Source organism: Canis lupus, chromosome 11 (assembly GCF_048164855.1).
Source record: "Canis lupus baileyi chromosome 11, mCanLup2.hap1, whole genome shotgun sequence".
Taxonomy (NCBI): domain Eukaryota; kingdom Metazoa; phylum Chordata; class Mammalia; order Carnivora; family Canidae; genus Canis; species Canis lupus.
The window spans coordinates 34,668,267-34,694,302 of NC_132848.1; the positions used below are offsets into that span (position 1 = coordinate 34,668,267).

Here is a 26,036-nt window from a genome sequence, read left to right on the forward strand (position 1 = left end):
CATGTGTAATATAGAAATGTATCTATCACAGAGTTGCTATAATTACTCAATACAGATAATATCTAAAAGAACATACTGTAGGATATAATTCACCTTATATGTTATTTATTGGGAAACAGTACAATTGAAGTGAAGAAAGCTCTTGGTTTCAAGCATTAGCTTTGTCCTTGTGGCTATGTGATCTTGGGCAAATTTCTTGAAATCATTTGTGCCTCATTTCCTCATTTCTAAAATTAGGAATAACATCTAGGGCTTATAAATATTAAATGAGATTATATATTTAAAAATCTTTTGCCTGGGGTAGAGGAGAGGTTAATGTACCTTACATCATAAAGATGGCCAGATGGACAAAAAGATTGAGAAACATTAACAGGAATACTCTACACAGGCACAATATGGCTAGGAAATTTTTTTCTGTATTTGTCTTTTCATAGCAAAGCTACTTAAAAAAGGAAAATGTCAATGTTAAAAGCATAACATTGTAATTATGCATTAATTTTATAGGTTCTATGGTGTTCACTCGGAATCTGTAGTGTCCATTACTGAGCACTTGTGTACTCAGCCCCCATATAGGCACACAACTCAAAATGTTCCCCACTTAAAATTCAAGTACATGCATATTATTCAAGAGAAATAAATTCTAAGTGACAAGAAGTCTATTTTGGGTTGGGGAGCTAAAAGCTAAAAAACTCAAAAGTTGTTTATATATTAGGAAGATTGAACATATGTATAATGAATGAATAAGGAATGTAAATGTATTTCAGTGTATAGTGATTTAAGCTGTATTAAAAGACTGAAAGAATAAATTATGCAGAATTCAGCCAGAGAAAGCTTTTTGATAAATATAAATGTTAGTCAGTCAGTGGGGGGGGAGGGGGAGGAATGATAGAGATGGTATGGCAGAAAGGAGGCAAGAAGACAAAACAAACGGTGAACAAAGGTAGAGGCAGAGAGGGACATGGATAAGTAGGGGGATCAACCAAAGCAGATTTAGAGTTCATACAAGTAAAAGCTTGCTAATAATTAAAACTATCTGACAGCAGAGTGGCTGCTGTGAGCTTCCCATTACTAAAAGTATTCAGAGTCTAATGACCCTTGGTGCAGGATACCTTAGAAGAATCACAGCACTGGAAGATATTCTGGGTCCCTTACTTTAGGTGTGAGTTCTCTGAGAAAGAGGCCTGCAAATATCATCACTGAAGGCAGAAAAGGAGACAGAGGACCTGGGTTGAGTCTTAGCTCTTCCATTCATTAACTGTGATATTGGATAAATCAACTTCTCAATTTTTCATCTATAAATGGGGAAGCTGGGAAAGTGGAGATGTCTGTTCAGTCAGTAACTCTTTCAGATCCCTAATTTTTAATTAGTCAAAGACATACATGTTCTCTCCTTTCCTTAGTACATGATCAAACTTTGTAAGGAAGAGCTAACTCCTAAGAAAAAGAAATTGTACACGACATACTATCCTATTCAGTCATACTGCAAAGCATGCTACTTTTCTGTTTCCTGTCAATGCTGATAATTAGCTCAGCGTCAAAGCTTTGTTTATGTTCTGCATCAAGTCTCAAATTTTAGAAGCCTAAAATCAGAAAATGAATAGAATCAATTCCTAAGCTATACAACAGGTCAATTCAATTATTAACGAGTGGCAGTATAGTGTAGCACTTGGGCTGTGAAGCCAGACTGTCTGGGCTTGGGTCATGGCCTCCTACTTCATTAGTTTAGGAAAAGTAATTTCCTGTATGCCTTAGTTTCCTTATCTGCAAAGCCAAACAACACCTACTTTATAGCCTTGTGAGGATTAGACATGTTAATCCATGTCCAATCCAATTCATACACTGCTTAGAATGATGATGGACAGTGTATGTTACTGACTAGTATTTAATAACCAGCTTTATTGAGATACAATTCACATATCATAAAGTTCACCCTGCTAAAAGCATGTAATGCATTGATTTAGTATATTCACATATGTATGACCATCATCATCATCACTGTCTCATTTTAGAATATTCTCATTATCAAAAAAAGAAATCCAAAGTCAGAAATAACTCCCCACTCCCCTCTTTCTCTAGCCCCAACACAACATCTAATCAACTTTGTTACTATGATCCGCCTATTTTAGACATTTCATACAAATGGAATCATACATAGCCCTTGTGTCTGGCTTCTTTCACTTAGCATAATGTTTTCAAGGTATATTCATGTAGCACTTATCAATTACTTTATTATTTTTCTTGGCTGAGTAATATTTCATTGCATGGTTAACATGTTTTGTTTATCCATTTACAAACTGAAAGACATTTGGGTTGTTTCTACCTTTTGGCTATTATGAATGATGCTGCTGTAAATATTCACATATAAGTTTTTACATGGATATATATCTTCATTTCTTTTGTGTAAGAAAAGGATTATACCTTTTTCTTATTATACCTCAGCAATTATACCTAGGAGTAGAATTGCTGAGTTTAACCTTTTGAGAAACTGCCAGACTGTTTTCTAAAGTGGCTGCACAATTTTATATTCTCACTAGGAAGGTATGAGGGTTTATTCTCCACAACCTTTCCCACACTTGTTACTGATTTCTATTCTAGCCATACCAGTGAGTGTGAACCAGAATCTCACTGTGGCTTTTATTTGCATTTCCCTGATGATTAATGATGTCGAGTTATCATTTTGATCATGTGTTCACTGGTCAATTGTGTATCTTTGGAAAAATGTCTATGTAGATCCTTTGCCATTTTTGTTTTTTTGTTTGTTTTTTAAAAGATTTTATTTATTTATTCATGAGAGACACACAGAGAGAGGCAGAGACACAGGAGGGAGAAGCAGGCTCCATGCAGGGAGCCTGATGTGAGACCTGATCCCGGGACTCCAGGATCACACCCCAGGCCAAAGGCAGGCTCCAAACCCCTGAGCCACACGGGGATCCCTCTTTGCCATTTTTGAATTGGGTTTCTCTTTACTGAGTTCTCTATATAGTCTAGATACAAGTCTCTTACCAGATACATGATTTGTTTTTTTTTTAATTTTTTTTTAAGTTTTTATTTATTTATGATAGTCACAGAGAGAGAGAGAGAGAGGCAGAGACACAGGCAGAGGGAGAAGCAGGCTCCATGCACTGGGAGCCCAATGTGGGATTCGATCCCGGGTCTCCAGGATCGCGCCCTGGGCCAAAGGCAGGCACCAAACCGCTGCGCCACCCAGGGATCCCACAGATACATGATTTGAAAATATTGTCTCCTATCCTGTGGGCAGTCTTTTCACTTTAATAGTGTTCTTAGAAGCACAAATTAACTTTGATGAAGTCCAATTTATCTGTTTTTTTTCTTTTGTTGCTTGTGTTTTTGGGGTCATATCTAACAATCCATTGCCAAATCCTGGGTCATGAAGATTTATCTCTGTTTTCTTCTAAGAATTTTATGGTTTTAGCTCTTAATCCATTAGGGTCTAATCCATTGAGTTAACTTTTGTATACAGTGTGAGGTAAAGGTTTAACTTCATTCTTTTATATGAGACTATCTAGGTGTCATAGCACCATTTGTTAAATAACTGTTCTTTCCCCATTGAATGGTTTTGGCATCCTTGTCAAAAATTAGTTGACCAGAGACATGTGTTTACTTCTAGACTCTTGATATTATTTCACTGACCTATGTCTATACACATATATTTATATTTACTTTGTCCTCATGCCAGTACCACACTATCTTGAATATTGTTGCTTGGTAGTACATTTGAAATTGGGAATTGTGAGCCAAGTTTATTCAAGATTAATCTGGCTATTCTGAATCCCTTTCAATTCCATGAATCTTAGAATTGGCTTGTCAATTTCTACAAAGAAGTTACCTGGGATTCTAAAAAGTAACTCATTAAATCCTAGATCAATATGGGAAGTACTGCCATTTTATTGAAAGTCAGTTTTCCAATCCATGGGCATGAAATATCTTCCCATTTATTTAGATTTTATTTAATTTCTTTCAACAAGGTTTTGTGGCTTTTCTAAAAACTGAGTTATTTCCTAAGTCTGAGTTTTCTTAGTTGTTGCTCAAGGGCTTACTTAGCATATACATCTTATCAGAATCAGCTCCAGATTTATATTAACTTAGTTCCAACAAGCTATAGAAACATTATTTCTATATGATGCTATTCCCTTCTCCTCTTTTTGTGGCATTACTGTCATTATATACATCTATGAATGTTGCAAACCCAACAATATATCATAACTATTACTTTGTATAATTTTGTCTTTTAAAGACCCTGAGGAGAAAAAGAAAACATCAAGCATCTACTTAGATATTTTGTTATATTTGCCTTCTTATTTATCATTTCTGATTTTCTTGATTTGTTTTTGAGGATCTGAATTAGTATCTGGAGTCATTTCCTTAGCCTAATACAGTTTTGCTCTTATCTACCTTTGTGCTGTTTGGCAAATACTACATTTCTATATGTTATTGGCTCAATAATACATTATATACATATTGTTTTATATAAATGCTTTTAAAATCAGTTAAGAAGGGAGAAATATATGCATTTATATTGTCTTTTACAATTACAAAATTACCTTTTCCAGTGCTTCTTATTTCTTCATGTAAATTCAAACTACAGTCTAAAGAACTTTTAGTATAATTCTTATAAGGTGGGTCTGGAACAAGGTCTTTCAGTTTTTCATTTATCTGGAAATGTCTTTATCTTCCTTGCACTGTTAAGATAACTCTGCTGGTAATAGGATTCTTGATTGAGGTTTTTTTCTTTCTGCTATTTGAATATGTTATTCCACTGCCTCTGGCCTACATTTTTGAGAAGTCAGCTGTGTTTTATAGAGCTTCCCTTGTGATGAGTCATGTTTCTCTTGCTGCTTTCAAGATTTTTTCCTTGTCTTTGGCTTTTAGCGTTTTTACTAATGATGTATCTGTTTGTGGATCTCTTTGACTTTATCCTACTCAGAATTATTAAGCTTCCTGGATGTGTAGGTTGTTTTCCAATAAATTTAGGAAAATTTTAGCCATCATTTCTTTCAATATTTTTTCTTCATTCTCCCTCTCCTCTCCTTCTGGGACTCCCATTATATATAGCTGTTGGCATTAATGTTGCCCCATATTTCTAAGCCTTTCTTTACTTTTCTTTATTCTTTATTCTCTGTTATTTATCTTGTACATTCTCTAGTGTTCTACTGTCAGGTTTGTTTATTCTTTCTTCGGCCAGTTTCAACCTAATGTTGAGCCCCTTTAGGGAATTTTTATCTCAGTTATTATATTTTATTATACCTTTCAACATCAAAATGTCCATTTGGTTCTTCTTTTTCCTTTTAACAATTTCTCGGGATCCCTGGGTGGCGCAGCGGTTTAGCGCCTGCCTTTGGCCCAGGGCGCGATCCTGGAGACCCGGGATCAAATCCCACATCGGGCTCCCGGTGCATGGAGCCTGCTTCTCCCTCTGCCTGTGAATCTGCCTCTCTCTCTCTCTGTGACTATCATAAATAAATAAAAATTTAAAAAAAAAAAAAAAAAAAAAAACAATTTCTCTCTTCATACTGATATTCTTCATTTGATGTGACATTGTCATCAACCCTTGCGTTACTTTTTAAATCATGGCTTCCTTTAGTTCTCTGAATATAATTATAATGGCTACTTTGAAGTCTTTGTCCATTAAACTCAGCATCTTGTCATTCTCACAAGGACAGTTTCTGTCACCTGCTTTTCCCCCACTGTATATAGGTCATTCTTTCCCTGTTTCTTCACATGTCTCATATATAATTTTTTGGGGGGGAACTGGACATTTTACATAATAAGTAGTAGCAACAATGGATACTGAATCTAGATCAAGATTTGCTATTGTTACTTGTTCAGTGACTGGATGAATTATTTTAGTTAAGTATATTTTCCCCCTCCCTCTCTGCAGATGTTGCTCCTCAGGGGGCTCATCCTAAAATGACAGTGGCTTTGGCTGGCCCCTCCTTGACCTTCTCTTTCTCTGACCACACCCAGCTGTTAAGTTCCAACAACTACCAGCCGATTGATCTATTGTCTTCAACAATACCCTGGGCATAAATTGCTCCACAAACTGAACCAATCTATTAGGGCTCCTTTGAAGGGATAGTCCCTGAGGTCAGTATTTAGAATTTGTTCTAACCACAGGAGGGTTCCTCCCAGCTGCCTCTTTCCCCTTTTCTCTCTAGCAAATTAGCCAGTCTTCTGGTTAGCCTGCATCTCCAATGACTATCAATCTCTCTCCAGCTCCTCCTTTCACCACAACCTGTCCCCTCAGGCATGCACTTCACACTCCGTTGCAAATGATGTTGGTTCCTTTTGGGAGAGATTCAGGTCTCTGCTATTAGGTCTGCTTGTTCTCTAGACAAAATTTCTGAGCTCTGGTTCTGATGCTAGGGGGCAAAGACAATGTAATGTCATGCTTCTCTCTGGGTGACACCTCCTGGAGAGCTTGAAGAGGGGACAGAGGAATAGCAGTCCCAGCTATCCTCAACTTGCCTCTCCCAGAGTAGAATCTGCATTCCACAGGCCAGGGCAAGGGCAATTGGGGCTCCTCTATTTTCCATGGTTCCATATCCACGGTAGAGCCTCTGTCTTGTGTGGGGGCTGGGTGAAAGGAGGAGGACCCACCTCTCAGCTGCACTCACCTAGAATTTAGTCTCAGCAACAGGTAACTGGGGCAGGATGAGAAATACTGATCTTACCTTTCTACTGGAAGAGAGCCTTCTACCTGAGAACTGAGGAAAGAGAGAGCTCTATGTTCGTGAATTCATCAGTTTGGAGAATAGTTTCCATCTCACTCAACTAATGGGAGGAGGGAGCAGGTCTCAGTTCTAATACCACAGATTTTCACTTTTCTTACTGAGTTTTAGTAGATTTTCTTGAACAAGTATTTCTTCATTGACTCTATGTTCTTAGGAGTATTTCCAGACACTGTATGTATTTATTTATTTATTTATATTTAAGATTTTAAAAACATTATTTGAGAGAGAGCAAAAGCACAAGCAGGGAGAGCTGCAGAGGGAGAGAGAGGAGCAGGCAGAGAGCCCAATACAGGGCTCAATCCCAGGACCATGGGATTATGATCTGAGTAGAAGGCAGACACATAACTGACTGAACCACCCAGATGCTCCTTCCAAGACTTTAAATGATTGTTTTTAAAAATAATTTTTATCAGTTTCAGTGGGGAGCAGGCTGTAGAACTACTCATACTATCATGGCTGGAAGTGGAACTTCTTGTTGAGGTTTTTTTGTTTTTGTTTTCTTGTAAGAGAAAATGAATCTGAAACGCTAAAGTACAAACTGGAGATCTATTCTTATAATTCTGAGAAAGAAATCCTAAAAAGTGATCCAAAGACCTTATGTGGGCTGCCACATCTATGGCCTGCTAAGTCAGAAGAGCTGTTTTGTTCTTTTTCCCTACATTTAGTCTCTCAATGCCTTTGCAAACATCCAAAATAAAAAATGGAGTCTGAAATGAAATTTAAATTATTTTATACCAAATTATTAAACTACTATGAGGCATTCACCTTGATCTATGATACAATTCAGCCCTTCTAGCCAAGTTTTATGCCAGATCCCAGCTGGACACAGGAACTTTAAAAAGTAAAAGGTTTAGGATGCTTTTGGTTGTATATGTGTGTGTGTGACTATGTGTGTATATGTGTTTCAAAGAAATCAAGATGTTGAAAATGATTCTCTTTAAAGTTATTATCTTCTAAATAAGAGATGTACTTGTATCAAAGTATTCCTTAAGGTGAGACAATAAAATAAAATTTGAGTCAAATTTATAAGGCATATGAAGCTCATTCTGTTTTAGTGAAAACTGGAGTTTAACAATTTCAAGTAACTAAAATAAGCATAAAAGGCTTTCAGAGCAAGCATCATGCCTTGAGCTATTCCTAAGCATGGATTCACAGTATAGAATTGATGGTTCTGTCTTGGCACATTTCCTGAGGAGAATCTAATATGGAAATTTATCCATTCATTTTCTAGAGTCCACAATGGCAATCTTCAGTATGCAACTGTAGCTGAGAATGTGCCAAACCACACACCACAAGGCAAATAGCCAACTTAGCAACCAAGGTCTAACACAGGACCTGGCACACAGGAATTACTGAAAAAATATCTGGACTACAGAGATCTCTACTAATATGCCAAGCACATTCAAATCTGGCAAGAGGGGGAGGGGGAAGTAAAAAGAAGAAAATTTCAAATGGTAGAATGAACTTTTATGTTCATATAAATTTATTTCACACCATAAATTGGCTCCATAGGCAATATTATTTCCAAACTAGTAGCATTTTTAAAGTTCCCCTCCAAAGGTATATATAAGGTAATCAAAAAGGCTCAATTTTAAGGAAAATAAATGATTAAAAAGTATTGATCTTTGCTTATGCCTCTAACCACACTACTATAGAGTAGCATATGTAACATGTTATGTAATTATCACATTCTTAAATCACTATCATCTACTGTAATTTTCTTTTTTTTTTTATTTTTATTTTTTTTATTTATTTATGATAGTCAGAGAGAGAGAGAGAGGCAGAGACATAGGCAGAGGGAGAAGCAGACTCCATGCACCGGGAGCCCGATGTGGGATTCGATCCTGGGTCTCCAGGATCGTGCCCTGGGCCAAAGGCAGGCGCCAAACTGCTGCGCCACCCAGGGATCCCCTACTGTAATTTTCTATTTAAATATAGAAAAGGGAAAAAATATCACCTACAGTAATAATATTCAGATAGCCACCAGTTAGTAAATTTAGTAAATTTCCTTATGATCATTTTTCTTTTTATAGTTATTACTTTTACATGACTGTGATCATACTGTTTGAATGCTTTTGTATCCATTTTTTCCCGTAAACAATATTATACTGAGATTCTGTGTAATTAAGAAAATATCAAAGTCAAACAATATGTACAAGTCATTGTAATTCTGGCCCCCATTCAATCTACAAGTTCCTCCATTTATTTAACAGGTGTTTACTATAGGTGCCTATTTCTGCCATCTGGGAGGCTGAAATATATATATAAAGAAAACTAAGCCAGAATTCTTGTTCTTAAGAGTTCTCAACTCAGCAATTATCGTCTGCCTTTATAGAAAATGGGCTTATCTATATGAGTTTAAAGGTAATGAGATAAATGCTTGAAATTTGGCTATTTTTAACTTTATTCTTTTGAGGAAAATCACTACGTACACAAAGATTTATCTTAGACAACAACTGAGGTTTTCTATATATGATATGGCTGTATTCTTATCTCACAGGTGAAAGAACTGCAATTTTTTTACTCATTAAACGACATGTACGTTTCAACATTTATTGCAATTAGTACTCTTTATTGGTGTGGAGATCAGTTGTGTTTTAGAAGCCAAATATAAGAGCTTTCATTTCCTCAAGATGTAAATTTTCAGATTACTTCCCTCCATCCTACCGATTTGCATGGTGTATTTGTTTTGTGCAGGTAAACAATCACAGCCTAGAGGTAGAGGATATAAGGCAAATGCTTCAATAAGCGCAGGTGCTTATATCTAACTATACAATGATTCATATGCACCTGGAACTATTTGCATTATATGCAAAATAACAGTTGTATCTGACTTTACTTCTCTAGAAAAACTTAATCTCTCCTTTTTGGTAATTTCCTTTGCTATTTTCCAATTTAAGTCTGGTTGCCTAAATGGTTTCTCAAGAATAAGAGATAAAATAAGGTAGTGAGTCACAATTTCAAACCTTCTGAAAATACACCTCAAGTCGGAATGAGTGGCAGCTATGGAGCACTGAGCAGTGGCAGAACTGCACTTTACAATCAGAAAATCCATTCTCTATTTGAGGATCTGCCGTTTACTAGTTATGTGAGTGTTAGCAAGTTATCATTAACATAAGCCTCAGTTTTCTTATCTATAAAATAGGATTGGTGATATTCTCACCAGACTTACAGAATTGCTGCATTACTGTTGCAAAGTAAATCTTTGTAAAAATGCAAAGCACTACGTAAGTGTTTGGAATTAGGCCTAAGGATCATTAATTTATAACCATTTCCTAAAAAACACAGTACAATCATGTTTTATTTTTTGAAAGGTTCTGTCTATTCCTTTACATTTACTTCTAAGTGGTCATAAAACTTTTCAGAAGAAAGGTATGTTTTTCAGAAAGACAGCACCTGTAGTTAGTTTATCGAAAGGGGTGCTGCTGTTACCACGGAGCTGGTGGCAGAAGGCTCCAGAGACACATTTAGGAAAGAGAAAGAATGCTAGGGCAGCAAAACAAATTAGACAGTAACTTGAGTTCCTCTTAATTTCAGACTGGGTTTAATGTCGAGACATGCCTACTATTCTGTCTCTCTACACGGAGAACCTAAAAAGCTGTTAGGATGTAGATCCTTTAGAGCATTCCGATAGTCTTAGGGCCTTACACGGAGTCACTAATGATTTTAAACCTTAGAGACTAAAATGATTTTGTTTGCCCATCTTTTTCCATTAATAAGACAGCTAACTAGGTCCCTAATTGCTTATGTTTATATCAGATCTCCCAGGAATCTACACATAGTCACTGAAAATAATACCAGCACAGAAACAACTGTCTCCAAAGATCTAGCAGGCAGTAAAAGACAACACTTTGAAATGTTAGGTTTTGCTACTATACTACAGAAAACACACATGCTTAAATTAAAACTAAATGGGAAATTATTCTCCATCAACTGAAACTTATATGGAGTATGGAGAATCTGTCTTAATGTGCTTATTTTGACCAGTAAAAGCACTATCAAAGATTCTAGTGTCAGAATCCCAAGGTACAGTCAATCAACAGATATAGTATAAATTCTCTCAAATAAAATAAAAATAGCAGCTGCCTCCCTAGCCTGAACACCTATCATGAATGTATCAAAATTGTTCTTTTTAACACCTTACTCCTTTTTTTTCATTTAACTCTCCCATTAGCACATACCTATCTTTCTCCCTCTCCCCCGGCCCCCTCTTTACTACATCACAGTATTCCATTATGTAGATGTACCCTAGTTTCTTCAAATGCTCCCTAATTGCTGGACACTTGTTAGTTTCTAATCTTCTGCTATTATTTACAATTTTCAATGAATAACTATGTTTACTTGGGTTGAAGCTATCCACAGAATAGATTTCTAAAAGTGACGTTGCTTGGTCAAAGGGCAAAATGCATTTGTAATTTTGGTAGATACTGCCAGTTTCTGTTCCATAGGAATTGTGCCATTTTGTACTCCCACCCAATGTGTGAGTACTTATTTCCCAAAGACCATTTATAAAAATACATATGCCTGGATTCCACTCAGCAAATTCTGACTCAGTAGATAAGGGGTCAGGCCTGAGCAGGCCTATCTTGAAAAGGCTCTTCAAACAGCATAACCGTAGTTGCAAATTAGCTCTACAAGGTACTTGAGTCTTGTTTACATTATTCAAATCCCAAAGAAAATCAGTAAAAGGCGAAAGATTTATGTGATCTGAAGAGAAACCAGAGTATCCAAAAGAAAATCAGACTTAAACCTTTACCCTTCAAAGTTTATACTCCATGTCACTCATTCAATACTTTTTGGCTAACCTACTATGTGCTGGGCATTCGAGATGTCGAGGATATAAAGATAAGCCAATAGTATCTATCACTGGAGTTTGCAGGGTCTATCAATGAGAGACCTCAATATATAATGAAGAGACAATGTACAAACATAATGTTAGAGATTTACATAGAATTTTATGGGACTATTGAAGAGGGATACTTCACCATACTTCACCCTGATAGAATGCCAGAGGAGGCTTCCTAAAGGAGGTGCTCCTGGAGCTAAGTGGGAATTAACCAGGTGAAAAGAGGAAGTAGTATATAAAGAAGGAGAGGGTATTCTAGGTAGAACACAACATATATGGAAAGTTAGAAAGAAAGCAGAAGGGATGCAGATATGTATGTAGCTGGAAATATTTCATATTGTTAAAGCATAAAATACAATAGAGAGTAGTATCTAATAGACTGCAAAAGTGGACAGACATCAGATCACTGGACATGTATTATATCATGTTAAGACGCTTGACTTTATTCTATAGGCAAAGAAAGTCACTCGTGGGTATTAAGGTTGGGAGTAATATGATTATATTGTTGTTTTAGAATTATGGACAACAGACTGAAAGGGCACATAACTGGAAAAAGAAAGAACAGTCAGGAAACTGGTACAGTAACTCGGATGAAGGTGTGAATTAGTGCAGGGATTAAGGAGAGAATGGATGGTAGGAATCTTAAGAGGTAAAATGAGTGAAATGTAGACATCAGGTGGGGGTAGGGGTGGAGGTAAAGGGATGATTTCAAGGTATTATCAGACTATTCCCAGCAAAGCACTGGTTTTAAGCTATTTTTTCAGCAGCAGTGATAGGCTTACACTGGTTCAGACATATTCTCTCACTTGGTCTTGACATTATTATTTTTTAAATATTTTACTTATTTATTCATGAGAGATTCAGAGACATAGGCAAAGGGAGAAGCAGGCTCCATACAGGAAGCCTGATGTGGGACTCAATCCCAGCACTCTGGGATCACGCCCTGAGCCAAAGGCAAATGCTCAACTGCTGAGCCACCCAGGTGCCCAGTCATTTTGCCCAGCAAAATGGTCAAGGGAAGCTAGTGAGCTTCTTCTTTAGCATCATGCTCTAATCAGCTCTAAAAGCAACCACAGGCAACCCCAAAAGGCAAACATAAACTACACGGTCATATCTCTGATGCACCCTTTAAAAAAATTATTTATTTAGGGATGCCTAGGTGGCTTAGTGGTTGAGCATCTGCCTTCAGCTCAGGGCATGATCCCCAGGGTCCGAGAATCAAGTCCCACATTGGGCTCCCTGCACGTAGTCTGTTTCTCCCTCTGCCTGTGTCTCTGCCTCTCTGTGTGTCTCTAGTGAATAAATAAATAAAATCTTTTAAAAATTTTATTTATTTATTTTTATTTTTTGGTTGTTTTTAGAGAGAGGGAAAAGGGGAAAGAGAACCTCAAGCAGGCTTTAAGCCTACTGCAGAGCCCAATGCAGGACTCAATCTTAAGACTCTGAGATCATGATCTGAGCCAAAATCAAGAGTCAGACACTTAACCGACTGAGCCACCCAGGTGCCCCTCTGATTCACCCTTTCTTATAATAACTCCCCTACTGGTGAGGCTCTTGACTCCATTTTTCTCTATGCCTGTTAAGTCAGTGACCAAGACAATTGCTGACAACAATATAAATTACTGCCAGTACGGGGAACAATGTGTGGTTGAGGAGCAACAGCACAAGCAGCTGCTTTCCCAAAACTTAACCCAAAGCCAAGCTTCACAATATTAGCAATGCATTTTGGGCAGCTTACAGTTCTGCCACCAAATAAAGTCAATCTCTGGAGGTGAGAACACACGGGACAGTCCCCTCTGAACCCTTCCCATTCCCCTGATTTATGCAAGTATAATGGTCCTATGGGGATGGAAGAGGAGAAAGGTGTGTGTAATCCATACTAACCCTGGTACTTGTCTTCTTCTTAGCATTCCTAAAAGCAAAGTGAAAGGAAACCAAAAACTAAACAATCATCAGATGACTTGTTGTTCACTGTTTAGAGAGTCCATGAATGAAACACACACACACACACACACACACACACACACACACACACACCCCAAGGCTTACCTTTCTTTTATCTTCATCTGTTGATTCAAATTTGAAAGTAGCCCTATGCTGAGGGGGGAAAAAAGGGAAACAATGTCATTTTAATTACACAGATTTTTCATTTTGGTTATGTTTAAAAACATGTCTGTAAAAATGTTGCATTCCCATATTGTATTTCAACATTCATATTAAAGCAGGAAAGGCATGTAAGTAAATAATTATTAAGCAGTGTAAAAGACTAGAGCAGAAAAACAGACAAAATAACAGAGTACTAAGTCACTAACTCTGCCTGAGAAAATCTGGATTTTTTTTTTTTTGAATGATTTGCATAGAGTATAGACCATTTGAGCTGGACCTTGGGGGATGAATAGGAGTTTGTGAGGAGGCAAATAGAAAGCATTCTAAGGACAGAAACAAAGGCTCAGATGTGTGAAAATATGATATATTTGTGAAATAAATAGGTCTTTCAAAGTGAAATATAGGACAAACCTGAGGGTACAGGGGAATGGAAAAAGAGGGGAATGGAAAAGTAAATTGGACAGAAATTTGGAAGGGTCTTCCAGTGTTGCTAAGACCCAATGTTGCTTTCTTTTTCATATGCAGTAAGAAATGATCAGAGAATTGTAGACAGGGAAGATAGATTGGTATTTCAGAGAAGTAATTCTCTAAGAATTAAGGTTTAAATATGGCTCCACCACTAACTAGTTGAGCAAGTAATAAAATCTCTATCAGTGGATTCCTCCTATGAAAAGAAGGGGGACCTATTCACAGAACTGCTGTGAAGGTTAAACAGCTAAGGCATATAACATACGACCTCAGTGCCTGGCGCTGAGTAAATATTCTGTAAATATTATGATTATAATGATGATGAGGTCAATGATATTGATGAAAAAATAATTGGAAGAGAACAGTGTTAGGACTCTCCAAATGATTGGCAACACTGTATTTTCCACTTTGTAGCTGAAACAGGATGGGGTAAGTTGACTTGCTCAGTGTCACATAAACAGTGATAATACCCAAAAACAAAGCACAAAATTTCGCATTCTTTTCTCAAGTTTTATTCAAGAGAACCAAGTGCTCTCATGAATCCTACGTTTTCCTTTAAAAAAAAATCTCCACCGAACACCTCTGCCTTTCTTTTGTATTTTTCTCATTGGCCACACTGACATTTATTGGCAACGCATCAGAAGTACACAAAGTACTCAAGATAGCATCATTACAGGTGGTTCTGTGTTGTCCGCTTTGTAGAAGAAGCAATTTTTGAAATTAAATGAGATGGAGAAATGCTGACAGAGAAGCAGTTCTGAATGTAAGAAATGGTCAGAGGGAAGACTTAGAGGTAAGAGAGAAGGGCCATTTGAAGAAACTGAAGAGAGGCGGCCTCACATATGGTTTGCAAAACAATTAAAATGGATGATGTAACATAGTAAGAATGGCTTGATTTTAAAAATTTATAACTGAACTGGAAAATAGGTGACAGGCAACCAGAGGAAGATTCTTAGAGAGGTGTGAACAGTAGAGCATTCTGGAAGAATATTTTGGACAGTTGCCTACAGACCAGATCAAAGGAGAGCAAGACTGAGGACATAAAGCCTTCTAAGAAATGGGCATCAATAATCTAGGTGTGATATTGCTGGCAGCAGTATAAACTGACATAAACTCTAAAAGGGAAAGTAGTTTGGTAACATATACTAGAAAACATAAAAATATTCATATCCTTTGACGCAGAACTTCTCCTAGGAATTTATCCTAATGAGATCATCCAGAAGGAGAGAAAAATATAAGCATATTCACTACAACGTTATCTAATATTATGGAAGAAAGAGACTATCTGAATATCTAACAACAGGAGACTGATGAAATAAACTGCCATGCATCCACCTGATGAAATATATTGCAATTAAAACAAAAAATAGCTAAACATCTCTGTAACAACATAGAAAATTACTTATAATGGCATCAAGTGGAAAAATAGTAAAACACCAAGCTAAATGTCTATGATGATAGTACCTGCATAAGTATATGGATGCATTCGAACAAAGGCTTGAGTGTTAAAATGCAAAAATAAAAGCAAATGTATAGGGGTGGTAGAGTTTCTGGTGATGTCTTTGACAAAACTTACTGTTGGTATATTATTTTTATAATTAAAAGGGAAATTTTAAAAATAAAAGATAAACAAATGAATGAACAAGGAAAGAAAGAAAAGAGAAGAAAGGAAAACAAGCTGTAAATTTGAATTAGATAACTCAGGAATTTATAGGGGAGGTTTAGTAAAAACTAACTTTAGATAAAGAAGCAGCAGACATCAGGTTAAGGTTGTAAACTGAAGCTGAGAAAAAGTCCAATACAAGTGAAAATAAACTGTACTTAGAAATCAAGAAAGCTATTTTTTTGCCATTATATGTGAAATATTAATTCCATAAGTTATCTGGAATAAATGAACCTAGTTGCCAATATAATGGTTTCCTAAACTTTCTCTGGCATTTATGGTAAAGGAACAGAGAAAGAAATCATCTTTTAGAAAGACCCGCATTAAGTTATAAATATATCTATTAAACAGATTCTACATAGAATTTATCTTTTAAGGTGATAATTTAGAAGAGTACCAAGGACTAAATCTTCTGTTGCCTTTAAATGCAAGGCTGATCCGGTCATAAAACCACAACATTAAAAAAGAAAGAAAGAAAAGCTTTCAAAAGTCCTAACTAGCATGAGGGCTTAATTCAATTAGAAAATATACTGGCATGTGAGGCAATACAAATTGAATTTTGAATGTGCCAATCTATTCAGAAGCTCAGCCCTCTAAGACTGTTTGGATCCAAAGATGTTGGCCTCTCTAAGGCTGGTTTTTTTTATACAATTTAGATTGTACCTAATCTATTCAGTACTTCTAGCCCTTATTCTATCCCCTTTCTAAGGCGGGAAGGGAAGGGAAGGGGAACTAACATTTCTGGCTGTAAATACCTTTACAGAACTGCTAACCAACAGTCAACCACCTCAGCTTTATGTGCTTAATTTCCAGATGAACAGGAGCAGCAAGTCAAATATAAACTAAAGAGTAAAACCATTGTTCAATTTAGAGACCAAGTAAAGTAGAAACAGCTGAGTGACACACCAGACTTAAGAGGACTCCTCCCCATAGATTTTATATCCTATGAGTAGGCTCTAAAAAGCTCAGGAGTCAGAAAGCACTGGGTTTGAGTACAGTTCCGCTGTTTACTAAAAGTGTGACCTTGGTCAAGTTATTCAACTTTACTACCTGTCAGAGTTTCCTTATCTTTTATGTATGGCACCTTGCACATAGCAGGTGTTCATTAAGTGGCCACTATTGTTATTATAGCATGGCCTGTGATGTGGCATCTAGCCAAGTACTGACCTATCAGCGAATTAAGAGTTATTTCACATTGTAGAAGATACATTAAAACAGTACTGATATAAGGGAATTAGCCTAACGGGGGTGCGGGGGGTGTGTGTGTGTGTGTGTGTGTGTGTGTGTGTTGTATGCTGTGTTTCACCAAGAGATTACTCCTAGAACTAAATTCCAGTAACTGAGATTATATAATCCAGTCTGGAAACAAGAACAAGGTATAACAAAGGAACAGCTCACTAAACATGCTCCTCTGCAAAAATTTGTGGAATGAGCTCAGAGTCAGATCTCATCCCCAAAATGGAAAGCAAAAAGTCCTCTTACATGGTCCACGATATTTACATACCCTATTCAAATGTGTAGTCTGCATTTCTAGAACTGTGTCAATATTAGGTCCCTATTAATCAGATTGTTCTAGGACATAAATGAAGACCTCACTGCTATCAGTGTCATTTTCCTCTTTATGAGGACTACTCTTGGAGACCTACCTATCTGCTTGTATCTTAAATAACTTTATCTTTAATTTGGTCATAAATTTGTCATATTTCCAAAATGGAATCCTGATGGAGTTTGATATGGAGTAATCATATGCCCAGGGAGCCTCTAAGGCCACCAAGCCATTTATCTGGCTATCATCATAATTGATGACTCTAGGCCTCAGCTTCTTCACCTCTTAACTGAAGGGGACAGATCCAGTTACCTTTGAAATTCCTTCTAGTCTAAATATCCTGTGATTCAAGGAACTAAGATACTACTGTACACCTTGGGGCCCTTGATCATTGTTTGTTCTGATAATCATAATGATGGCAACTAATCTCTCTACTAAATATGTTATCAGAACAGGCCTTGATGGAGGAGGAGCCTGAACAGCCTACACTAGCACAATCCATACCACCCATAATTAATAGCTCATTCTATAACTGGAGTGGAGGTGATTAGGACCTAATAGTAACCAAAGGAAAAAATGTACTGGTCCTGAAAACCTTTTTCTCTTCTATGCTCAAAAACATAGAATAGACAGGATAAAGACAACCTGACCTTGCAAAAAAAACCCCTGGATATGGAATCTAAAGACTAGGTCTGCTACTTCTAGCTGTGCCCTTGAGCCCACAGATAGTCACTTTGTCTTTCTGAACCTCAATTTCCTATGCCCCACTAAAAGAGAATACTGCTATCTCCCTCATAAGTTTTAATATGAGGATTCTATGTGATGACATATGAAAGGGTTTGGGATAGGTAATATTTTGTACACAGCAAGCACTCAATACAGGTTAACAGGTGAATTGAGACAAATGAAAAAAAAACAACCACTCTTCCTATTTGTTTTTTAATACTTTCCTGTGCTGGGTCAACTTGCATTATGCCCTTGAAAAACAGACAAGTTTCTTTTTTTTTTTTTTTTTTCTGAGATAAATAGATCTTCCCTCTCCCCAGAATAACAAGAGTCAGTATATGAAGGAAGAAGGCTTGAAAATTAAAGTCTCTATAACACAGTAGAAATTAGATGTTGCTACCTGGAGCCAGATAGGTAACTGTGGCTCTAAACATGGTACAAGGTATTTTGCTACGCTTTAGAAAATGTAAGGGTCAGGGGAAAAGAGAAAGGATAGAAGTATATTCCTCAATTTTCCTTTTTTTTTTTTTTTTTACCAAGCCACATCAACTCAGTGCTACATGTTTAATGCCTGCCTTTTTTGTTCAAAACTAACAGTTACGGGTTCTTCTTCAGTGCCAGGCACTGTTACAAGTGCTTTAGACATGTAACTCACTTAATCCTGACAACAAACCTATGATGTAGGTACTATTATTGTCTCTGTTTGACAAGTGAAGAAACTGAGGCACAACAAAGTCATGTAACTTGTCCTAGGCCAAATGAATGATAAGTTGAAGATCAGAGTCCAGGCAGTATGGCTCCAGAGCCACAGGACCTCTTGAGTACGTTGCTCATTAGAACTAAAACTCACTGAGTAAATGCCTCCTAGATGCACTCTGCTCAGTGTACAGCATTAAACTTTGGTTAACTTAGCTGCATAATAACTTCAGTAATATTATCCCTATTTTACAGATAAGGAAGCCAAGACTCAGGCTTAAAATAACATCCACAGTCATGAAGCCAGTAAAAGGCAGATTTTTTTTTTTAAGATTTTATTTATTTATTCATGAGAGAGAGAGAGAGAGAGAGAGAGACAGGTAGAGAGAGAAGCAGGCTCCATGCAGGGAGCCTGATGTGGGACTTGATCTTGGGTCTCCAGGATCACACCCTGGGCTGAAGGCGGCGCCAAACCACTGAGCCACCGGGGCTGCCCAAAAGGCAGATTTGAACCAAGATTTACCTGACTTTAAATTCTACCTTCTTTCCACTATTTAGAGGGAATAGCCCATTAAACATGCTCCTCTGCAAAAATCTGTGGAATGAATTCAAAGAGTCAGAATTCAATCTCAAAGTGGAAAGCAAAAAGCCCTCTTACATGGTCCAGGATATTTACATACTCTACTCAAATGTGTATGCTGTATTTCTAGAACTGTCCCAAGTTCTAGCTTTACTAGAGAAATAAAGGTAGCATAAAGAAATTCGTCCTCCAAATAATGAACAAGTCACTTTTTTTGTACATCATTCATTTCTGTTCTTGGTTAGATAGTGTCTCAATGCCCCATAATCACCTCTTATTCTAAACATTTTTCAAATCTGTTTTTCCAGATAAGGAAAATCAAGTACACAGTTTTCAGCTACTTTTTCAGGGTTTCAGACTCCATATCCCATAGAGCCAGGCAATTTAATTCCACCTCCCCATCTTTATTGCCAGATCACTGCAATCACACTTCTCCTTCCTATTCATCTGTCTCCAAGATCTCTCTTGCCTTGAGGGGCAAAGCCCCACGGACAACATGAACCTCAGCTGTTTTCTTTGTATGGTAGCCCTACTATAATCAGCATGAAACATGACAGCTCTTTTCTGAAGGAGCAGACTGACCTGGTTCATGTCAAGTCAGAGCATTCTTAGGCGCAGCCCAAAAGTACTTCAGGAATACCACCTTAAATGATATACACTGGGCATTACAACTTTAGAAACATTCCCAGTGTGAAAGGGGAGCTGGAGATACCCAGAAACTAAGCTCTGACAGCACTTGGCCAGTAGAAACCAACCTAGAGGGAGATCAAGGAGAGGAAGAGATAAATTCAAGGGAGCAACTCTGGAGTTCTAATCAGTTTAGCCATGAAAAGAAGGAGAAATATTAAAGAAAGTGGTAAGATCCAGTTGGAGGTTTTTCAACTCCTCCCTTTACTAGAGAAGAAAGTTCTTATTTATTGCTGGATATCTGGCATATAGTAATTGCAAAAATAAATACTGATTGATTCAACACTCTTTCTTTTGAAAATCAGTTTGTAGTTGCCTCACATTTTTTTTGAAAGGAGTTATAAATCAAATTAAATGAATATAATCTTCACAATATGTACACGTATTCATTAAAAGAATTGTTCCTAAATTAGGCAGACATGCAACAGTAAAGCATATTAGAAAGTGAAGGAGCTAAGATACAGACAGAATTGAATCCATCCATACATCCTCCCAAAGAAAGCAGCACAGTACTGTAGATAGTGCAGTCAGACAACCTAGATTCAAATCTCAGCCCCATCTCTCAATGAATGTGTGGACTTGGGCCAACATTATCCTAAACATTGTTCATGAAATGGGGAATACCACCACTTTCCTCACAGGGTTATTGGGAAGATTAAATGGAAATCAAGCTGTCTTATTTTTGGATCTTCTCCCCCCCCAGGGCAGAAATGGCACACTGGCAGCTCAATCATACAAAGTATAATACAGTGCAGTGCTGAACACATAGCAAACCCAGAAGGGGAAGCTATGAGTGGAAGCAAGTGAAAGGAAGAAAGATGCTTTATCTAGGCTGAGACTTGGTGTTGAGTGTATTTTCACCGAAGTGAGTCGTCAGTCAGTCATTCCTATTAAGTAGTCTTCTAAATGGAAGAATAAAGTTGTGATATGCTACCTTTTGAAGTAAGCATGTAAAATCCCTGGAAGGAAAAGTGATGGAGAGCTAACGGTTCTTGGAGAAACATTCAGAGAAGTGACTGGGATTTATAACAAGATATCTTTTTACTGGAGAGTTGTAAAGTGGAAAGAACAATGAATGGTTTGAAGACCTAGGTTGGAATCCCAGCTCACAAGTATGACCTTGGGCAAGTTACTTAACTGATACAGAATCTCAATTGCAAAACGAAGATAAAACCTCGCAGGGCTGCTGTCCAGATTAAATGAGATAATGGAGGGAAAGCTGTTAATGCGATACAAATAATAGGTATTATTAGGAGTCAGAATCTCCCCCCCACTTACAACACAGTATGTCCATGACCTTGGCGTGATTTCAGTTCTTAGCGCCTCGGTTTTCTCATCTATAAAATGGGGAGGAAGACACCATCTACCCTATAAACACTCTGAGAATCAAGTTAGACCATACATGAGACATCAAGCCTTGGAAATTGTATAGTGCTGTAGGTATACAAAGAACTGCCATCGTGGCTGATAGGTCTTATGCACGTCAAGGGCCGTGTTTAAGCACGGAAACACGGATTTTCATGCTCTACAGGTGAGGAAGCCTCGCGTGCATGTATGCATCCCCGAGTGGGGCACAGGGCACAGACGCACATCTACGGATTCCGGGGGTGTGACTTGCACGCTTGGGAGGAGGACCGCAGGACAGGCTGCTGGGCCGGAATCAGAGGAGTGGGCGCCAGAGTGGGGGCAGGGGGATGCAGGATGCACGGACGCGAAAGGCTGGGGGCACAAACACGCATGCCCAAGCCGGAAACGTTTTCGGGGGGAGAGCAACGCGCATCCCCGGAATGAAGGGGGCTGGGAGGGATGCGATGTGCAAGCCCCGAGGGCGGCCCGGGGGTGCTCTACCGCACGCCCAGGGCCAGGGCTCTTTACCTTATCGCTGTAATCCCTCAGGACCCGCTCGATAGCCCCCGCTTCGCCGGCCCGGACGATGTAGAGGGCGCGCTCCTCATCCATGGCCGCAGGTGCGGGGGAGCCGCGGCCGCTCTGCGCGCCCAAGCCGCTGCCTCCAGGTAAACGCCTCGCGCCCCCGCTCGCTCGCTCGTTCCCAGCTTCCTTCCTTCCCTCCTTCCCTCCCTCCCTCCTGCCTCCAACCCGCCAGCCTCCGCCCGGGCAGGGCCGACGTCACCGCCCCTCAACTTTCACCCCGCGACGTCACGGTCCCCCAGCAACCGGCGCCTCGCGGCCGCCCCCGACAAGGCCCAGGACTCGGGAGAGGCCGGACGAGCGGCCTGAGGCGGGGTCAGGCCCGAGGCCTCGCTTACTCTCCTGCCTCTCCCTCCCTCGGAGAAGAGTCCAGCCTTTTAAGTGGGCTCTTGCGGACAGAACTGTTCTCTCCTGACCCTCCTCTATGAATCATTCTCCTCAGCTGACGGGAGCGACCCGGCTCTTCCCCGCCCCTCTCAGAGCCGGCAGCTACGTGGACTACAATTCCCTGCGTTCGCGGGGGTCCTGCCTCTCTCCCATCTAATTCACTGGAGTGCCGAATGGCATGCCGGGATTAGTAGTCATCCAGCGGGAAAGACTTCCCGCCAAAGGCATGCCGGGAGCTGTGGTCCAGCTAGGGCCGGAAACGGGAGTCCCGCGGCGGCCGGAGGCCAGCGGCCAGGAGACCGTTAGGGGGAGGGTGTAAGCGGCGGCCCTGCCTCCTTTGTGCTCCGGTCGGAGCTGACGGTCCTGCTCTCCCCTGGCTGGTCAGGCAGGTTGACAGTCGCGGAAACTGGCACCCTTGGTGGGAACTGCCGGGCACTGTTTTAATTCCCTCTTTTTCTCATTTAGCGGTTTCGGTCTCTTTGAAATTCTTTCCTTCCTCCCCTTGTTTGCGGTCATGTTATGTATTCAGCTGCAGTAATGTGGGAAATTGCAGGCAATTATCTGGATAAAAAAAAAATTTTTTTTTTCCTGCCTTAGCAGTAGTCGCTGCCACGTCTCGCGTGCCGCGGGGGCTCCGGACTCCGTGGCAGGTGGTCGCCTGCAGCTCACCGGATCCTCCCGACGCGGAGATTTTTGTGGGACCCAAGGAGCCCGGATAGGTTGAGTAGTTTGTCCTAAGTCACAGGGCTGGTAAACGGGGAATCCGGTTGAGATCCGGGTCTTTTTCCCCGGAGGCAGCCAGCTGCCCCGCGCCGGCCTCCGGGGGGGGACCGCCGCCCCAGCGGGGAGGGGGCGCTGGCGGGCGGCGGGCGTGGAAGGCTCCCGTTTGCTCCGTGCGTCGCCCGCGCCGCCGCCTCGGTCCGTGGCCCACCGAGTCCGCGAGCGCCGCGGAGCCTGGGCTGCGCCGGGCCCTGGGCGCACCGTGAGCCCAGGGAAGCCCCTCGCGGCGAGCTGCCCCTCCACTGCTTAACCCTGTTCTCATTTTATTCTCGTTTTAAACGGGGAAACAGTCCTGGAAGAGGTTAACAGATTAAGTGGCCAAGATTCGGCAATTTGGAGACCGAAGGTGAACTCCGAGTCTACACTCTTTGCTCTCCCAAGCTAAGCGTTAGTGGGTGAATTTTCCAAGTAATTGCCAGTTCCATTCCAAGCAGCCTTTACCAAAACCCGTCCCGGATGCCTCTTGTGCCCATGGCTACCTCTTGAGCTGAAGAGGAACTTAGAGGGGACAGAAGTTCACTCATCTCCCAACTGTTGTATTTCTTGTGTGTGTGTGTGTGTGTGTGTGAGAGATTCTGTGCTAGCTCTAGGAGTCTGGAGATAAAAAGAATTATGGAATCTATGGAGTTTTTGGACTTTCTGTGGGTTATACTTTTCATGCGGCAGACACTTACTGAGCGTGTTGTGTTGGTTGAGCCAGGCACTGGAGCAGGTGCTGTGTCCATAACTAAAGATTTTATTTTATTATTTTTTTAAGATTATATTTATTTATTCATGAGAGACACACAGATTGAGAGAGGGAGGCAGAGACACAGGCAGAGGGAGAAGCAGGCTCCATGCAGGGAGCCGGACGTGGGACTCGATCCAGGGTCCCCAGGATCACACTCCAGGCGAAACCGCTGCGCCGCCAGGGCTGCCCTGCAGAAAGATTTTAATCTATCTCTTTAAAAAAGTAGACTTCTTAGAGAGGTCACAGTATAATAAACTACATTCCTTAGGTAATAGTAATATCTTGCAATTGTTTTTAACAGTTTAGAAAATATTTTAATATTTTATAAACTATCTGAGTGGATCATCGAGGAAGGTACTGTTCCCATTTATAGGTAAGAAAACAGTCCCAGATGAGCTAAGTAACCAGAGCTAGGACTCAGATGGAGAGCTGTAAGGTAACAGTATTTGGGTGCCTACTCTGTGTCCAGTAGTGTATCACATGCCTTTTGGGCAAACGTGTTTATTTTTGGAGCAAGGGCACCAGGACAGGATACTAACAAACATAAAGTATCTGAGTTGAGATGTTTCTTTTAAGTAGGGTCTTACAAATGTGTTCAAAATGTCTGTTTACCAGAAACAGGCTTATGTTTTTAGGCTCCAACCCTGTACTTCTAAAAAGAGATATATTAAAAAAAAAAAACAAAAACAAAACAAAACAAAAACCATGAAACCACATCAATTAACAACTTGGGAAATTGCACTTTAGTAATTTTAATTAAGCACTAATATTCTGATTTTATAAATCAAAAGGATCTTTGACTCTAATTCAAGTCATCCTTTGACCACTGACGAGACTCTGGTCCCAGAAAAATTAAGTAGCTTGTCCAAAATCAATAGTTAGAAGCAGACTCTGGGACTAAAGCCTAGACTAGCTAAACCCTGGTCGCTACGTCACTTTACCTCCCTGAATATTTAGTTATGTGATCCTTTCAGTGACTAGAGCTTCTAGTCTTAGCACTAACTCCAGTTCCTGTTGATTCTTGGGTGGCACGGTACCCAGGAATTAGGATTTAGAGCCCAGGTAATCAAAGCAACACATAATTATTCACAAATCATTGCTCTGAAAGATTGTAATGTAGTTCTATACATATATATACACAATGCTTTACTATTTTCACCTGTCTCCACATAGAACATCTGATTTAATCTTTCTAATAGCTGAAAAATGCAAGGTCAAGAGGACAGGCATTATCTTCCTTTTTATAGAGATCTTTTTTATAGAGAAAAGGGAAGTTCAGGGTGTTGATTAGCTTGCTCACAAGCAATCAGTCTGCTAATAAGTGGTATAGTTAAGGGCTAGAAGTGCTCTGGGCTCTGATAGCGTAAAATGTTATGGATCAGGGCCAATGAAAAAACCTGCAAATAATACTAGTTATTTCTTTTGGACTTTGATATGTCCTGCTGTGGCATTTCCTCTGCCATGACAATGGGCTAGACAGAATGTGTCAGACTGGTCTTTAAGGAGTACCTGGTACTAACAGCTTGTAAAATCTGAATCTTACACACTAATTTTTACACATTTTCTATAGAAGAAAGTGGAAACTTAAAAACTGAAAAGTTTGATTTACTTGCTATAGCTCTAGGACTGGAGTTCTGAGAATTCCACGAATTCAGGATATGACCTGTCACTCAATAGTCACTTGCCACTGTGTCAGGCTACTCTTTCAATCTCTCTTAAGTCACAGAGTCTTTAGCTGTAAAATAAAGGGGTTAGTTCAAATAATATCTTAGTTCCCTTTCAGTTCTAGAATTCTGTGATTCTAAGAACAAAACCATGTTAGATCATGCTCATTCTTTAGAAAAATTTATTAATAAGGGTGAGGTTGTATAAATCAGTATGGGCAAATCAAATACCAATGTGGTATATGCACATCATTGCTTGGGCATACCTGCAAAGATTTTGATTCAGTTGATCTGTGGTGAGGTATTGATAGCTGTAAATGCTTCCAAGTTAATTTGAGTGAGCAGCCAGGGTTAAGAACCACTGGACCAATATTTTGATAAAGTAAAACCACTGAAGTAGTTTTTTGACAGACTATCAAACTCATGTGCATGTGACTTGTTAGTCTTTGAGAATTCAGAATAATTTAACAGATGAA

General features: G+C 39.4%; 1 protein-coding gene and 1 long non-coding RNA gene across 8 annotated transcripts in view; one reads left to right on the forward strand and one right to left on the reverse strand.

The window, feature by feature from the left end:
* RIC8B (RIC8 guanine nucleotide exchange factor B) overlaps window positions 1-22,504 on the reverse strand; it is a 99,595-nt gene extending 77,091 nt beyond the window's left edge. For 5 of the 7 annotated variants that reach the window (XR_012039352.1, XR_012039349.1, XR_012039351.1 and 2 more), the window contains exons 1-2: window positions 21,946-22,504; window positions 13,648-13,695 (exon numbers count right to left, since the gene is read on the reverse strand). Coding sequence is in view for 3 of the 7 variants with exons in the window: in XM_072844233.1 (XP_072700334.1) it covers window positions 13,648-13,695; window positions 21,946-22,029 (132 nt within the window). In the remaining 4 variants the exon portion in view is untranslated. The remainder of the gene's footprint in view (window positions 1-13,647; window positions 13,696-21,945) is intronic. The other 2 variants (XM_072844234.1, XM_072844232.1) reach the window with 1 other exon arrangement.
* On the forward strand, window positions 22,188-24,656 carry LOC140642970 (uncharacterized). The gene is made up of 2 exons (XR_012039354.1): window positions 22,188-22,771; window positions 22,987-24,656. It is a non-coding gene; the product is annotated as an uncharacterized lncRNA (long non-coding RNA).
* Window positions 24,657-26,036: the final 1,380 nt, after the last annotated feature.